Source organism: Corythoichthys intestinalis, chromosome 12 (genome assembly GCF_030265065.1).
Source record: "Corythoichthys intestinalis isolate RoL2023-P3 chromosome 12, ASM3026506v1, whole genome shotgun sequence".
Lineage (NCBI taxonomy): Eukaryota > Metazoa > Chordata > Actinopteri > Syngnathiformes > Syngnathidae > Corythoichthys > Corythoichthys intestinalis.
In genome coordinates this window covers 30,853,566-30,871,065 of record NC_080406.1, presented here as the reverse complement: position 1 = coordinate 30,871,065, position 17,500 = coordinate 30,853,566, and the positions used below count along the sequence as shown (strand labels likewise).

General features: G+C 39.4%; 2 protein-coding genes across 6 annotated transcripts; one reads left to right on the top strand and one right to left on the bottom strand.

The window, feature by feature from the left end:
* LOC130927468 (uncharacterized) lies at window positions 1–5,232 on the top strand. Of its 3 annotated transcripts, XM_057853325.1 has the most exons (4): window positions 1–801; window positions 891–1,874; window positions 3,786–3,905; window positions 4,808–5,224. In XM_057853325.1, the coding sequence occupies exons 2-4, from the start codon at window positions 972–974 to the stop codon at window positions 4,958–4,960; spliced, it is 1,176 nt and encodes a 391-aa protein (XP_057709308.1). In that variant the 5' UTR covers window positions 1–801; window positions 891–971; the 3' UTR covers window positions 4,961–5,224. The 3 variants fall into 3 exon arrangements, with proteins under 3 accessions (XP_057709308.1, XP_057709309.1, XP_057709307.1); XM_057853326.1 differs by lacking the exon at window positions 891–1,874 and having other exon boundaries at window positions 1–752; window positions 4,808–5,232; XM_057853324.1 differs by having other exon boundaries at window positions 1–1,874.
* Window positions 4,902–13,975, bottom strand: eef1akmt1 (EEF1A lysine methyltransferase 1). 3 transcript variants are annotated; one of them, XR_009066435.1, is made up of 7 exons: window positions 13,850–13,975; window positions 13,603–13,758; window positions 13,426–13,508; window positions 9,945–10,225; window positions 8,911–9,045; window positions 5,729–5,847; window positions 4,902–5,350 (listed from the first exon to the last, which is right to left on the bottom strand). XR_009066435.1 is itself a non-coding variant. In XM_057853327.1 (6 exons), the coding sequence occupies exons 2-5, from the start codon at window positions 13,750–13,752 to the stop codon at window positions 8,912–8,914; spliced, it is 648 nt and encodes a 215-aa protein (XP_057709310.1). In that variant the 5' UTR covers window positions 13,753–13,758; window positions 13,850–13,975; the 3' UTR covers window positions 4,902–5,847; window position 8,911. The 3 variants fall into 3 exon arrangements, 1 of the variants encoding a protein (XP_057709310.1); XR_009066436.1 differs by having other exon boundaries at window positions 4,902–5,115; XM_057853327.1 differs by having other exon boundaries at window positions 4,902–5,847.
* Between the last annotated feature and the right edge of the window lie 3,525 nt (window positions 13,976–17,500).

Sequence of the window (17,500 nt, the reverse complement as noted above, 5' to 3'; positions counted from 1 at the left end):
ACGCTTTTGGACTGGTAACAATTTCTCCAAACTCCCTAAGTAAAATGCCTCGGTGTGTTGCTTTTGGATGCAAATTCCAGTCCAATAACAATAAGGGGAGTGACGAGAGTCTCCACAGATTTCCTGTTGACAAGAAGAAGCGAAAAGTTTGGGAAAATGCCTGTAGACAGACATCATTTCCCAAAGACCCAAGGCTTTGTTCTCGCCATTTTTCTCCTAACGCATTTGAAAATTTTAGCCGACGCCAACTTATGAAAGAGCTCACCGGAGAGGCTGGATATAAGCGGAGACTAAAACCAGATGCTGTTCCGACTATTTTCCCTCACAAGAAGCCTAAAAGACCTCGTATAGCGAGTGAAATGCGCGCAATTAAGCGGCAAAAACAAGAAACTCTGTCCGCTCTTTTAAGCGGCCAAGCCGCTCCTGCAGGGCCTCCGGGCGTACCACCGGTCAAAAAGGAAGCTAACAATCCACTTGTGTCAGTTCCTTGGAAAAAAAGTGTGTCGGTTCAGTATTCACCTAATATGAGTGATGCTGCCACTCAAACGGATTCAGACACGATGCAGTACGATGCAGCTGTACAGTGGCCAGCTGATGCTCGCCGAGATTTACTTTTGGACCACACTTACGTACATAGACGTCAGTTGGATGTACAAAACAACTTGGACACTCGATCCCTGGATTTGTTCCAGTCAGATGACGAATTGAATGAGGACAGTCAGCCACCACACAATTCTGATCCGGACGACAATGTAAGTTCATCAGAGACCTCTCAAAGCACACGTGCTTCATCTGACACAGGTAACGCAGACAAAGTTTTCCTGGTTTTTGAGGAACAGTTAAAAGAATTACTTCAGCGTTGTTTAAAATGTGGTTCCCTGATTGCTCAGAAACATGTGGAAGATCTGCAAAACGAAGGCTCACAGTTAGCATTTGAGCTTACATGTGCAAAGGGCTGTTGTTACAGATGGATGTCTCAGCCTACTCATATTGGGACCATGGGCAAAGGAAACCTGCTTTTGGCAGCGTCCGTTTTCTTCAGTGGCATCCATTTTGCTAAATTTAAACGTTTTTGTGATAATATGAACCTCAAAACAATATGTGAAGACACATACGTAACACTGAGGAAGAGATTTTTGTTTCCCGTAGTTGAAAAGACATGGGAAAATGAGCAAAGTGCAGTTTTAACTAACATGAAATCAAGAAATGAAGTTGTGCTTTGTGGAGATGCTCGGCGTGACTCACCTGGCCACTCAGCAAAGTACTGCACATACACTTTTTTAGATGTGCATAGTCATAAAGTTGCTGATTTCAAGGTAATAAACTGCACCAGTGTTTCTAGCTCTAATACCATGGAGATTCACGGTTTTAAGGAAGCTCTTAAAACCATCGAAGGAAAGGGAGTGAAGGTGTCGACAATCTCCACTGATAGACATCCACAAATTGTGAAGGAAATGCGGGTTTCCAATTCAGAAAAATGCCATCAATTTAATCCCTGGCATGTAGCAAAGGAAGTGGCAAAACAGTTGTATGCTGCCGCTAAAAAAAGGGGGTGCGAGGGCCTCGGAGAGTGGATCCCATCCATCGTAAATCATTTCTGGTGGAGTGCACACACCTGTGGGGGTGATAGTCAAGTCTTGAAAGAGAAGTGGGTGTCGGTGATACACCACGTTACCAACAAACACAACTGGCCAGGGAACAGACACTATCACCGCTGTGCTCACAAGCCCCTGGATGAGCCAAGCCAGAGATGCAAGCGGTGGTTACAGCCAGGATCCGAAGGCCACCGAGCTCTTGTGAAGACCGTTGAAGACGAGCGGCTTTTGAGAGATCTGGATCTTCTGACAAAGTGCATTCACACATCATCACTAGAGGTATGTTGAAATTTAGGATTGTGCCGGTATGATAACCTTAAACCAAAATATCACGGTATTGCAATTACAGCTTTAAAATGTGTTACTTTGAGATGTTTTTTTTTTTTTAAATCCATTGAACAGGATTTTTATTTTTCAAAACAGATTTGCAAATTGGAACATAAGGATAATGTTAAAATAAAAAAAACCCAAAATGTTCTAAATAAAATTTTGAACGTATAAAAGTTTGTATGACTCGTATCATGTTTACACTATACACACACACTTTCTTAACACAGACAGTTGCCAGACAAAAAAAAACACGTTTTATTACCGCTAGACACACTAAACACGCTGGAGTTAACTCTCGTAGCTGGTGGGAAACGTTCACGACAGTGTTTACTAAGCCTGCTGCCATATGCAATAAGTCAAATTATCGCACGGTAAATAAAAATGAGGGCGGTAATTTTCCAGGCTGCAATTTATCACTGCGTGCGTGCATACATTTGTGCGTGCGTGTGCTGCGTGCTGATTACATGTGAGACTCCAGTAGCTTTCACAGATTAATTGGCCATCAACACCTCATGGAATTAAAGATCATACAAAGTAAGGAAACACTTTGATATTAAACATTGTTAAAGGTTAGCATTGCTACATTGAGGCTATTGGAAAAAAAAGAATGTACTAACTAATTTAGTCTGCGATAAAACATTGACAACCTTCTCCACAATGCAAAATTGTGGTTAAAAGGTGACACATCAAACATGAAAACTCGCTGGATTAAAAAATTTGCAAGCGATGCGAACAAAAGAAAGAAAAAAAAAAACTATAATCTATTACTGATACAACATGCATGACGAAAGAGAAGCGCATTTTGTTTTGTTTTTTTACTGAGTGTAAAGCTTACGGTTAGTGGCTTCGCAAACGTACTTCCGTTGAACATTTCGAAATAAATGCATGTCATGTTCAGATTTCTGGAGGCAATTGCATATACTTCAGATTCTACACTAAGGTTAAATTTGAAATGACACCCATTATGAAAAATCTGATTGGCAATGCTGTAATAAATGATGGTTTGGCTTCAAATTTGTTGCATGCACACTTTGCAGGACAAGATGACAGTCATTTTGGATCAAATTAACACTTTTAATAGGCTGTAATTGGCAGACAACAAAAATGACAGTGGGTTTCTCACCTATTTCATATTCTGCACCTAACTAGCTTTAAAATGACTCATGCATTGTGTTTTATTTAAGAATAACAATTTATTGCATTTCAATTGATTTATTAGGATGTATTGTCACTATATGTGTGGTTGAATAGGTTAAAAAAAAAAAAAACAATATCGCATATTGCAATAATTTATGAGACAATACTACTAAAATTTATCGCGACAGGCCTTGTGATTACTAACGTTTAATTTTGTATAAATGCGACATATTGGAGGTATTGCCTCCTCGGCAGCCACCCTCCACAAACATGTTTTACATGTTGGCTGGCGCTCCTCCTCTAAGCCGCGGCCGTCTGTAACTTTTCTGCCACCAAAGTATTCCCATAACAGCAATTTTGTTTTCTTCGATGGGGGGAAAAAGTTCAGGAGTTTCACCTCCTCCAGCCATCGTGTAGCAAAGCTGATTCTCTGACACTGAGCAACAACCGGTGGGGGAGTGTTAAGCCTTACAGCTGTAAGCGAGGGATTTCCCCATGCATTTTTGGGACATGAAAAATATCTAATACTGTAGAGACTGTATGATGGAAAATTTTTGCGGTTTTGTAACCGTGACGTTTTCATACCACGGTATACCTTGAAACCGGTAATTGGCACACGTCCAGTTCAAACATATAAATGTTCAAAAAGATTCCTTATTAATATAATTTGTAAGGCAGCATGTGACTCATGTATCTATTCTGGTCTATTTGAATTTGTTTCAGGCATACCGCTCCATGTACCTCAAATACCTTCCAAAGAGAACTCATTTTGGATATGACGTGATGATCCATGCCTCCATGCTTGCTGCTCTGGATCATAACAACAATGCAAACGCGGAACAGGTGGGTGAACTATCATTTTCTCGGTTATGTCACTTGAAATCTCACTATGTGATCACTTAAAACTCATTTATTTACCAATTCTAAAAAAGCAACTAAATCCTTTTGAATTCAGCTATAACCCAGGGTGGTATTCCAGACAGTAGTGTAAGTTCCGGGGTTGGAAAGAAGACGGGCAGGAGGAGGTTACAAACAGGTAGTGGTCACCTCGCTTTCCATGGTGCTGAAAATTCGTATACTTTTTGTGGTGTCCCAGGTTAAGTCGCGGTCCCTGTGGAACCACAGTAGTTTAAACACTCGAGTCAAAATAAAGCAAGAGGCAAAGAAAAGGCAGAGCCACCATTTTAATCAATTGGAGTAATGCATGTGCAAGCAGATGACTGAGTCAGACCAGAGAAAACATCAATAAGTTAACAAATTTGGTACCACTATGACAGTGGCGTAATGAAAGTGTCATAATTATGACATGACACTGTCATGAGTATTAATGTCATCAGGTGTCATCTGGCAAATTTTTGTCACCAACTCCATTTATCTCCATTCCGCATCTTTTACATTCATTCAAAAGTGACAATTTTCTGCGACTCTGTTACAGTATGTTATATTGTTAACCTTTTTGCCAAGTTCATCCTTATGTTTCGCTCACCTTTTTATGTTATCGTTATTGTTTTACAAATGCCGCTCTACAGAATACAGACAGGTGTTTCAATTTAGCACAAATACAATGATGCTTGTGTGGGATTGCTGCTTTTAGTTGGTCTGTGTTTTATAGCTGTCCCTATTAAACTATACAACTAAAAATCAATATACAAACTAAAGCTGAAATCAAGTGCAAAATGCCAAATCTTCTAAATAATACTCACATATTTTTTTTTAATCCTTTTTCCATGTACGTCTTTAAACAGGCTGTTAACCAAGATGGGGAGATTGTCAGTGAACCCAAGTTCAAAATCTCATGGCGCCAGAAGAGATTGAGGGAAAGACCAGCGGCTGTTCAGAAGGACTACAGATACATGATGGCTATGATGGCAGATGTTCTCTCCTCTGTATCAGATTAAAACCCGGGCAGGGACGTTACAGAACTTATAACTCATATGGCGCCAAAAGAAAAGACTGCACAGATCAAAGAAATTCTCACGTTACAAGTAGTTCACCTATCATTACATACCTATGTTCAACATCATCCGCCGTAGTTCTCTTCTCGTTGTGCATTCTGAATGATGACATTAAAGGTGTTCAATTCAATGTTCACACCAGCGTTTATTTAAAATCCAGTGACTTCAAAATTCCAATACAAAATATTAAAGTTCTGAATAAAATCTCTTCATGATTCATCTACTTTTGTATCATTTTCTACATATTTGAACCTTTGTATTGTCTTTTGAACTGCACATGCAGGAATCACTGTGGATTTTTCTCACCAGTCTGCAATGCATCCACCACGTCAACTGGCGATAGAAAGCATATCTAAGAATTGCAACCTAAGCATTCATTTAAAAATGTTACTGTTAATTTATGAAGTAATGCTAAAAGCCATTTGCTTTTAACTGTAAAATGGAATTGTGCCGTATGGTTCACTGTGTGCATAGGTAAACTAACAACCATAAATCTAATAAATTACAAACATTGCCTGAAGTAGCACAGTAAAGTTTCATATGCAGATTAATACTTGACAGTAAAATTTTTTGGTTTTCATCGGACGACTTTAAAATAAACATACTATTGATGTAGAAAAGGAGGTGGGTGGAGTATTCAGCAAAACCCACGCAGACAGAGGAACTATGCAAAAAATTCTGGACAGCGCGTTTGCGTGTAAAGAAGGCTACCTATTGGAGTTCCGGTTCCGATTGGGTAAGGAAGCACTGTCTCGGTCATGGAGGCTCACAAGAGCAGCCCACAAAAACGTCTCTGTTAAGGCAAACCGCATCGAAGTACCACAGGATATCTGCAAAAATAATAAAACTGCTGTTTCACTGTACATCTTAATTATACAGTACAGGTCACAAATTTGGACACACCTAGTTCAATGCAACTTAAATGAAGGTCCTAACCCCATAAAGCAATACATTCATCTGACCAACCCCGAAAAGGCATACTTGTGAAGTCATAAACCATTTTCGGTGACTCCCTCTTGAAGCTCATCAAGAGAATGGCAAAAGTGCAAAAAAAGTAAGATACTAGAATATTATCCATGTATTTCATTATTTCACCTTTTTTTCCTAAGTACATAATTTATATTAACATTTATAATTTTATTACCTTCGGTGAGAATTTATGTGAATGGTCATGAAAATAAAGAATACAAAGGTATATCCAACAAGGTGTCCAAACTTTTGGCCTGTACTGTACGTAAAGCACACGGCAGCTCTGGATGCTAACGATCTACATACTTGTATAGGAATAAATTTGATCACGCAATCGCTTACCGTAAACACCTGCTAACAAAAACGAGTTCTCGACAGCATACTCTTAACAGTTCCATTTTTTTCCCCCTCGTAGTAATAGTATGACTTTTTCCTCGTACTATTACTACGAGAAGTAGCTGAATAAACTGCTACTTACTTCACGTAGTGCTTCGCCTCCTTTAAAATCCACAATATTAAAAGCATCTTGTGTTTTAGAATGTTTTACAAATCAGGAAAAGAAAATTCTTCATATTTTGGCTCATCTACATCAAATCATTATCAATTTATAGGCTACCAACACTTCGTCAAAGCTTTACGATGTACCGTATTGGCCCGAATATAAGACGGCCCTGAGTATAAGACGACCCTCTCTTTTTCAAGACTCAAGTTTGGAAAAAAAAGACTTTTTGAACACCAAATTTTTATACAGAAAATAATTACAGTACATCTGAAACAAATTATAACAATATATTTGAGAAAAAGCATGTTATTTTGCCTCATTCAAACCTTACTATCTGAACATTTAAATATGTAAACTAAAGTGCAATCACATTCGTAAATGAATGGCTTCTGGTTTTTGAAATATAAATAAACCGATCTATTGTGATGAAACAAAACTGCAATAACTGCATTAACAATCAAAGAAAAGTCTAACTGTAGTCTTGAAACAAATCTGAACAACGAAAAACATTGCAATAAAATGCAAACTGGTTAAACTCTAGAGTAGCTTGGATCGGTCATGACAGAACATTGCTTTAATGATATCTGGCGCCATCTAGCGTCGTGAATTGGTATGTCTAAACCGCGAATATAAGACGAGCCCCACTTTATCAGTCTTATTTCAATGCAAAAAACAAAGTCTTATATTCAGGCCAATACGGGTAAGTGACGTAATAGTGAATTGGAATAATGTTGTGAATATCCTGAGTCTATATTTTAGAATCTGCTTCATAAATAAGGAAATCCCCAGCTAAGGTACATATACAGTGCCCTCCATAATTATTGGCACCCCTGAAAAAGATGTGTTTTTTAGCTTCGGATATTTTTTAAAATTCAAATAATATGGGACCTTAATGGAAAAAAAGAGAAAAATCCAACCTTCAATACAAGTGCATTCATTCAGTGGGGAAAAAATCCCACAAAGAAAAAATTATGACATCAAATAATGTGTGTCACAATTATTAGCACCCCTGGTGTTAAAACTTTGTACAACCCCCTTTTGCCAACAAAACAAGGTCTGGGGACTGAGATGGCCTTGGGAGGAGCTTGATTTTGTGTCTGGTCAACCATTTCTGTGTAGATTTGAACATATGTTTAGGTTCATTGTCTTGCTGAAAGACCCAGTGACGACCCATCTTCAGCTTTCGGGCAGAGGGCAACAGATTTTAATTTAAAATGTCCTGGTATTTCAAAGCATTCATGATGCCATGCACCCTAACAAGGTTCCCAGGGCCTTTGGAAGCGAAACAGCCCCACAGCATCACTGACCCACCCCCATACTTCACAGTGGGTATGAGGTGCTTTTCAGCATGCGCATCTTTCGTGGAACGCCAGACCCACTTAGTGTGTTTGTCGCCAAAAAGCTCAATCTTGGTCTCATCTGACCAAAGCACTGGGACTGTCTGCTCTTCTGTCTTTTCCCATCTTGTGAAACATTATAGAAGATTAGGTGCTGTTTTGTTGGCCAAAGGGGGTTGTACAAAGTATTAACACCAGGGGTGCTAATAATTGTGACACACATTATTCGATGTCAATTATTTCTTTATGTGGGATTTTTTCCCCCACTGAATAAATGCACTTGTATTGACGGTTGGATTTTTCTCTTTTTTTCCATTAAGGTCCCATATTATTTGGGGGGAAAAGAATTACAAGCTAAAAAACACATCTTAAACAGGGATGCCAATAATTATGGAGGGCACTGTAACTTCTCAGTTGAAAATATTACCAGATTTCTTCATTATATTTTTTTTAAAGTCGGACATGAACAAAAATCTGCTTTTACTGTGGAAAAACAACAGTTCACATCTCTAAACTAGCTTCCTAATAAGGCTGCAATAACCAACCGATTAAATCGACCGATTAGTTGCCAACGAATTTGATCATTGACACAGTTGAATGAAATAGTCATCCATTTTGTCTTTTTTGCTACTTAAAACATGCCGAAAAACAACTTCAACATAAATTGTGAAGGTAATTGAAAGTGACATTTATCAGATTATTTGATTAGGAAAATAATCATTTGTTGCAGCCCTAGTTCCAACATTTAAAAACGTGAGAATTTTTGCGGATTCCTTCATCACAGAAATGTATATTTCGACACCATTAAATAATTGGCCAAAGTTGCTGTTTCAGTTTTCAGGAAACCAAAAACGTGAACGTGTTTATATATATATATATATATATATGTATATATATATATATATATATATATATATATATATATGTATATATATATATACATATATATATATATATATGTATATATATATATATATATAGACAAAACATTTGTAATCCTTTTGAAAAAACGAGGTTGACGATTTGTAAACATCAAAATTTTGAGATTCATCTCATCCCATAGTCCAGCCCCCTCTTTGCCGCACCTCAGCCAGAGAGAAGACGCGACGGGTAATTGACGAAACATCGGAAATCGTTGGACAAATTGCGGCGGTGCTGCGGCAGGAAGCGGCACATGTCGACGTTCAGGAGTTGTTTGGCCACATTCTCCATGACAGCACCTGAAAACAAGACAAATTTGATACTCAATAATATGCTAAGCTGAATCCAAACATGACGCATTTAGAACTAGGAGTGGGAATTTCTTGGTACCTTACGATATGATAACGATGATCTGACGATATGGCGATACAACGATTATCGATACATTGGTCAGGAAATCATTCTAGGATATTCTACAAAAAACTAATAACCAGAAAAACAAGCTTCTGTTGTGAATTGGAATGAGTTTATTACTAGTAGACGTCCAATCCATTTGAACTGGGAGGGTGGCAGCAAAAGAACGTTCGTTCATTCGCTGCCATCCCTCCTACTTCAAACAGATTGAACGTCTATGGCCGTTAGTGGCAGCCAATGCCAGGCAACGAGGTAATTTTGACCATTTAAGGTCATTTACCTGTTGATTATCAGTTACTTCCTGTTGATTTTGGGGTATTTTATGGGTCACATCCTGTTTATTTTGCATTACAGAACAGGTGAGAATCACCCAAATGAATAGGCTGTGACTCAAACTCAACAGGAAATGACCTGTAAATGCCCAAAAATGAACAGCAAGTGACCTGTAAATGCCCCGAAAAATCAGACCGAATGTCTGTGAATGCTCTGGTTTTGAATGAACGAACGTTCCCAGTCTAAATGGATTGGGCGTCGAGCACTGTCAATGGCAGCCTTTTTTTTTTTTTTTTTTTTAAATTTTTTAATTGACACCTTTTTTAAACGATATCTCGATTCTTGACAGGAGCATATCACCATTTCGATATTTTGTCACACCCCTATTCAGAACGAAAATTAACTCATTCAACAATTCATTTAAACTGGGAGGACTGGCATTTAGTGCTTATCTTCCAGTCGACACTCCCAGTCACAATGGATTGGACTTCTTACACCTGTAAATTCTGACCTGTGCACAACAGAACTTTTCCTTTGCTCAGGTACTTGACGGTGCGGGCCACTTTACTGAGACACTCCTCTGAGAGGTAAGGAGGGTCCACCATCACCACGTCAAAGCTGCAAGGTTCCACGCCGCGTTCTGCCGGACCCAGCGGCTCGTTGTAGTCGTAGAAGACGAATTCGTCGCCGTAGACCGCGAAGCGCCGGTCATATTCGAAAACTGTTGCCGATACGGCACCGCTGAGCTGCTTTAGCTTCTGGTAAACGCTGGGGGCGCTAACACATGCGATTCTGCAAAATGTACAGAAGAAGTTCAGAGGTGGGCCTTACATGTGTAATGTTTTGAAAACGATAATTGGCAGTTGTACAAATGTAGACTATATGCTAGGCCTGCACAATATATCGTTTGAACATCGCCATCACAATGTGTGCATGCGCAACAGTCCCATTGCAGTCCGTGCGATTGTTGTTTCTTTTTTCATGAAAGCAGCAATTGTGCAGTGACATGGTTTCCTGGATCCATTTTATATACAAAAATCTTCATCATTCACAGATGAACCCCCTTAGCCTGGATTAATCAGTAGTATATGAATACTAAGAATTTCCCATCTCATATTTTTGCATCAGAGTCCAAGTCACCTGATTTTGAGAGTCTCCCAATCAGATACAGAATTTTTTTTTGACGCTAATGCTGCAGAGAACAGCCTCTCACACAATGAATGAGTTGCCACAGTACATTTCAAACTGTGTACCAAGCTTAACGATGGTTTACGCATTTGTGCCTTTGATTATAGAACTACCGAGGCATCTCTGGCCAGATCAAAGCTACAAACCTGTCAATCATCGTTAACTTCAAGTACCAAACGCCAGCTGCACTGGTGACCAAGAAAAACAGTTTGGTCGCACTGCTTTTAAAGGGTATTAAAACACTAAGTGGCTGTGAGATATCAATAGAACCGTTATGTGGCAAGATAACAAATATTAATAAATAAACAAAAAAAAATCGCATTCATGAGCAATTATCGAAAATAGATCGAAAAGTATGAACATTTCCGAAAGTATTCCGGAAACAGCCGAATGCGGCGGAGACGTCATAACAAGGAAACAAAAGGTCGAGGCAGGTGCCATCGTTGTTTATCGACGAGAGAGTTGCGTTCGTGTTTTATCAAAAAATCGCTAAAATGGTTCAAACCTGTCATGCTATGTGGTTTACAAATAGCCATTTGTCGCAACGTAGTACCCATGAGTTCCCGAACGCGAGAAAAAGAGCTGGACTACACAGACAATGAGTAAAGTTCATCAGTGCTAAGAGGGCTAATTATGCAGACCCAGCCTCCGGCACGGTTTTGTGTGGTGTGCATTTTACACCTGAAAGCTATTCGAACTATGGACAAATGAAATCAGGTTTTGCTAAGAAATTGCTGCTGAAAGCAGATGCGGTGCCCACTTACACGCGCAGCCACCTAAATGTCCCGAGATATCAAGAAAGAGGACGATGACTGGCTCTGATGAGACCACCCCACCACCCCAGGCAAAGCAAAGGAGGAAAATGGCCAGAGTGAGTACTCTTTTATAATAAAAAACATATCACGCATTGGATATAGGACTGGACACATGTATAAAATATCGCTCGTAAAATATATACAACAAATCCTCTAATCCCATTCATATTTGTGTCGGTTGGCAGAGCGAAAACCGATGATGGCACAATAAATGATAATTATTCTATACACTACTTTATTTTGCTGTCACGATGTATCAGCTTCACAAAAAGAAATGCAAAACAAACCATTCGGTGTTTCTGTTGCCGCCGGTGTTTCATCAGTGTGATTGCTCCTCTCAATGATCCTTTCATTAGGCTGCATTGGCTTTCGTTTGGGCTCAAATTGATAACCCAAAACACCAAAGAAAGGTTCATAACGCTCCTCGTCACCATTAGAAGAATGTTCGTTACGTCGGATTCGTCGCTGCAACTAGAAACAAAATTGTCCGCCATCATCGCCGCCATTCAGTACTAAGCACTGAGCCGGTTGTTTCCTTATAGTGACGTCACGCACACAATATGCTAGATTTCTGGCATCTCGGGGGCGGGTCGTTTTAGCTTGACAATCGACCTATTTTCTATCATTTTCTTGGTGTTGCGATGTGTATAGTTACACGAAGTGGCATGATATGAATTCAAAAGGCATGCGTTGATGGATAAATGATGGAATATTAGCATTTCCCCAGGTGTTGTCATACCCTTTAAGGAAGGACGGTGAGAGGCTGTACGAGCATGAAGCAGTAAAACATAGATATCGTTTTTTATTTTTTAATTAATAACCCTATCCTTAGACTTCATAATGGTACTGAGGGGCCGATTAATAGGGGGCCTATCTCTGTCAAAGCTGACCAAGTGGACACGGACAAAGAGCTTTTTACGTTGAAAATTCTTGTGGATAAATGCGTAAATCCCTCAATTCTTTATAGATATGGATGTAAAACAGTCTCGATTTTTGGTTAAAAGCATAAAAAAAAAAACAAAAAAAAAACGGGCAGTTAGCATTTAAGACACTGTGGTGCAGCCTTACCACAACCAAGAGCTTTTTACGTTTAAATTTTTGTGAATAAATGCTTAAATCCCTGAATTCTTTATAGATATGGATGTAAAACTGTCTCGATTATTTGTTAAAACAAAACTAAAAAAAAAAAGGCAGTATTATTTATTTTACGTAAATATGTCGAATGTGCTGCTCATCTTTAAGTCAGTGTGGCGCCGCCTTACCACAACAAAGAGCTTTTTCCATTGAAATGCTTGTGAATACATGCTGAACTCTTAATAGATATGGATGTAAAACAGTCTCGACTATTTGTGAAAAGACCAAAGAACCGGGCAGTTAGCATTTATTTTACATAAATATTGTGAGCTATGACGCCAATGCCGTAGCGGCTAATTTCTCCCATTGATTTTTTTCATGTTTCAAAATGTATGCATAGTACTAAAATATAATAATTACCTTGAATCCTCGAACAAATCACTCCTGAGACAATCATTCCTGTTTGTATGCGGTACAGCTTTCATACTTTTATCCTAAATCCAGCGTTGAATCGCCACATGTGTCGCTGCGACCGACTGCGAATAACTGAAGCGGATTGTGGGATGGGCCCCTGCTTGAAGGCGGTGCTAAGTGGCTTCAATTATGAAGTCTATGCCCTATCGTTTTCACCCAATTCCAATCCTCTGAAAAATGGCTCGATCGGCCTGATTTGTAATCATGTGATCGGATCGGGATGTCTCTAATAAATACAATGTGGTTTTAATGAGCCAATCAAAGTCTACCCAAAAAGAGCTATTCAAATCTAGTGTAAATTTTTCCTGTTTTAATATCGCAATATATATGGCAACCCCCTCCCCAAAAATCGCAATGTTAGTTTTTTCCAGTATCGTTCAGCCCTACTAGATGCGTTTTCATCTTTTGAGTTTGTGATTTGGAAAATGGTATTTTGTTTACCTTCCTCCTTCTCCAGCTTGTTCTTCAAGCTCCTCGGCCAATCGTGTTGCAGTGTCGTCAGTGTACCAGAATTGACTCATCCTCTTCACAAACAAAAGTCAAAAACACCGAAATTAAAAGGGTACGCCGGGACAAAGCGAGGGCTTTCCGCTGTTGAAAATTCAAAAGGGCGCTCACCCAGTCCTCCTCCACGGCTCCCACGGCGAAGTGGTCGGCGGGCGTAGAGACATCGCAGATGTTCTTGCCTTGGTTCTCCTCGTAAAACTCACGCAGAGCCGCAAGCGTGTGAGCGGATAACGTCGGCACGTCGTCGTCACTATCGCTCATGCTGACCTACGGAGAACCAAGAAAGAACTATTTGCTGTTCAAAAAATGGGAACGTGAAGGAATTGTTCTTTTTATTAAAAGAAAAAATTGATCTCACCTGGCTCGGGCTGGTGTCTCCTCACTATGGCCATGCGTAGGGAGTCGCTGTGTGATGACGTCACTCGAGAAAGAGTCGATGTGGCGTTCAATGAAATTGTAGAACTCAATTCGGCGTTGATTAGCGTCGAGAAAAATCGTAGTTTACTTTGGAAATAATGTGAAAATTCTCTTATCTTTAAACACATCATAAAAGTACATAAAATGACTGTACTTATGTATTTTAAATCATGTCTCATTGTCTTGGAGAATGTGTGCATTTCGGAAGTGGTGGAAACTCAACCTGCATATTTGCTCATGCAATTAAATTTACTAAACATATTTGTGCGGCGCTGTAATGCCAGTGGAAAGAAAAATTATCTCTTTCTATCGAAATAAAGACCAAGATTTTGACTTAGTTTTACATTTCAATTAGACAGGAACTGTGAAACTTCTCATGTTAACCGTAAAACATGAAATTTAACGTTAAAAATGTTAAACGTGAAAAGCCACGAACCATATCACGTTAAAACTAGGGTTGGGAATCTTTGGCATGAAGCCGATTCGATATGTATCTAGATACATAGGTTACGATTCGATTAAAAAAAACGATACGTTTTTATGGCCGAGCGATTCGATACAGTTTAAGAACGATACGGTTCGATACAGAGTGAAAACGATACGATAGTAAACATTTGTTGTGTGTGTTCGTACAGTATTTTAAACATATAAAAAAGACCACATTTCTAATAGCAAAATTAAACAACAAAATTTCATACCAATGTTATGTTTCATTTTTTTTTAATGAAAAAAATAATTAAGGCTTACTATATGACCGTCATTTTGTTGGATGGGATTGATAATAAATCTCCAGTGACAGACAACAATAAAGTGCAGTAATTCAATTACTGTATTTCCTGGTGTTTTGAACACAAGAGGTAATTTAAGTGCAAACTTTGAACGTAAACATCTTACAAACAAAAAATATTAATTATATGCAGCAGCTCTAGAAAAAAAGAATTAAACCTGCAATGTTATTATAAATACATAATAAATTATGCTTTACCACTGGTATAATTGGGGGAATAAAAATGTGGCATTTTAGACAGACAGGTCAATAATCATTACTTTAACCTTATACACAGCAAAGTCTTTCACTTATGCTTGTATTTCCACATTTTTTACTCCTCATCACTGTCCATATCTTTTTTGAAGGGCAGATTTTTTTCTTGAGGAAGATCAACTAATCCACGTTTATGTTTAAGTAGACTGTTTCGTGAAAAAAAAAAATCTCCAGAGGGTCGTGCTGCCCTTTCCACCATTGTAGTGGGTTATTTTTCAGGGTTAAAAACTCACGATCTCTGTACCACTCCACACTTCACAGTAGCTCTGTCTCATGCAAACAAATCTGGCGGCCTTCCTCACTTCAAAGTCCGACTTTTGTTTTCTGGGTGCGTTGAAAATAAATCGCTGGACGTCGGTGCTCAAACTGTCCATTGTTTTAGCATGTTGCTTCGTTGCCACTAGTAGTTTCGTTTTGGGCTGTGAAGAAAACGTGACGGAGCGTGCATTACAGTGGTTTTGTTAGCTCTCGCGTTGTTATGACACGCCCATGACGATCGGGTAATGACGGCGACTAGTAGCGGTTCTGCCGAAATGCATGGGAAGTTGAGGCAACCACGACTGTGAGTTGTGCTTGTCCATATTATATCATGTGTGCGGTCTCAATCTAAGTGCGCTGTGTGGTGAATGACACAAGCGCAGCATGCGAAGTAAAAGCTAAACTAGGCCTGCAAGCAGGACTGAACGGGCCCTCGCAATCTAGCGCAACTCGGACGTCATGCAACTCGGACAGTGTGCAGGTCAGGGTGGTGGCAGGTCGTCCTCTCTAATCATCTCATTAGAACCTAACATGCGCAAAAGTTGCCTCTTTACATTCACACACCTAAGAGATAAAAACCCCTATTGGACAGAGGACTACAAAAAAGGAGCGAATAAAGGGTCATCACAGCAACAGACAGAGACATGTGGACATGGGCCGTAAAATAAGTATTTTAAAAGGTCTTGAAACTACAATGACCAACCTGAAAAGAACTGGACATATATTTTAAAAAATGAGTGACTTTCTATTGCCACTAGTTGGCGCTGTAGGGTTGATGCAAATGACCCCTACAGGACCCTTCAGACTATGACTCAACAAGCACGATATGTTTGGCGCAGATATGTTGTAGAAGTTATGACTGTTCAAAACTTGTGGTGATACGAAATGGCTTCAGTCATTTTTACTTCTCCTGTTGGACCCTTCTGCTTCAACCAATCCTCAGTATTTTTCATCAGGCACCTGAACACATGTCTTAAGGCTCCCCTGATGCAGGTTTGAGGTGAATAGATTTTTTTTCCTTGGAGGAGGAGCCTGTTTCGTAAAAAAGGCATTTCCTGTTCCCACTAGGGGGCGCTAGGCCTAATGAGTAATATTTCAATGCACTCGTGTTAAGGGTGGGATGCCGCATATACATGCCAGATATGAAAAAGATTGAACGTTGTTTCAAGGAGCTATTAGTCCTTTACTGAATTTGTCATTTTGCCGAAAAAATGGCCGACTTTGGCACCACGCCCAGGTCAGACCCATGAATGAAAACGCACCATTTTGAAAAGTTTAGATTTCATATGTCTCCTGAATTGTCTAACCAATTTTGAAGATGATCCAACTGATTCCCTCTGTGACAAGGTCTCAAATGTGCACCCTGTTAATTGATAAAAATTTCACATTCGAGCCAAAATACCCGATTTCCTGTTGGGTTTGGAATATGGGTGCAAGAGACTTTTTGGAGCAGTTTTGCACAAGGTATCGACTCCCCAAATTTCATTGCTCTACGTTAAAAAAACCTAATAGGAAACGCCTTTTTGAAAAATTCAAGTGGGCGCCACTGAGCCATTTTGTTACATTTTTTTGTAACGTTGCAAGATTATCGAAATCCACACAAAGCCGCGTGTATGTGCAAAATTTGGTGAGTTTTCGTGCATGTCCAGGCCTCCATATGTAAACTGTACTAGAAATGGACAGAAATTTCACATTCGATCCAAAATAACCGATTTTCTGTTGGATTTGGAATATGGGTGCAAGAGGCTTTTTTGAGCAGTTAGGCATAAGGTATCTACTCCCCAAATTTCATTGCTCTACGTTGAAAAAACCCAATAGGGAAGGCCTTTTTTTAAACTCCTTTCTGTCGCCACTAGTTGGCACTGTAGAGTTGATGCAAATGACCCCTACAGGACCCTTCAGGGTATGACTCTCAACAAGCATGGGAAGTTTGGCGCAGATATGTTGTATATCTGCTGAGTTATGACTGTTCAAAGTATTTTGCGAGACAAATTTTTGACGATCATTTTCACTTTCATGTTTGGACCCCTCCGCTTCAACGAAACCTCAATATTTTTCATCAGGCACCTGAACACAGGTCTTAAGGCTCCCCTGATGCAGGTTTGAGGTCAACAGATTTTTTTCCCTTGGAGGAACCTGTCTCGTAAAAAAAGGCATTTCCTGTTCTCACTAGGGGGCGCTAGGCCTAATGGGTAATATTTCAATGCAGTCGTGTTCAGGCTGGGATACCGCATATACATGGCAGATATGAAAAAGATTGAAAGTTGTATCAAGGAATTATTAGCCATTTAC

Coding starts and splice junctions, on each gene's coding strand:
- LOC130927468 (XM_057853324.1), top strand. CDS start 45: ATGCCTCGGTGTGTTGCTTTTGGATGCAAATTCCAGTCCAATAACAAT. Junction 1,875..3,785: donor TTCACACATCATCACTAGAG/GTATGTTGAAAT, acceptor AATTTGTTTCAG/GCATACCGCTCCATGTACCT. Junction 3,906..4,807: donor ACAATGCAAACGCGGAACAG/GTGGGTGAACTA, acceptor GTCTTTAAACAG/GCTGTTAACCAAGATGGGGA.
- eef1akmt1 (XM_057853327.1), bottom strand. CDS start 13,752: ATGAGCGATAGTGACGACGACGTGCCGACGTTATCCGCTCACACGCTT. Junction 13,509..13,602: donor GAGCCGTGGAGGAGGACTGG/GTGAGCGCCCTT, acceptor TTGTTTGTGAAG/AGGATGAGTCAATTCTGGTA. Junction 9,046..9,944: donor AAAAGTTCTGTTGTGCACAG/GTCAGAATTTAC, acceptor TCTTGTTTTCAG/GTGCTGTCATGGAGAATGTG.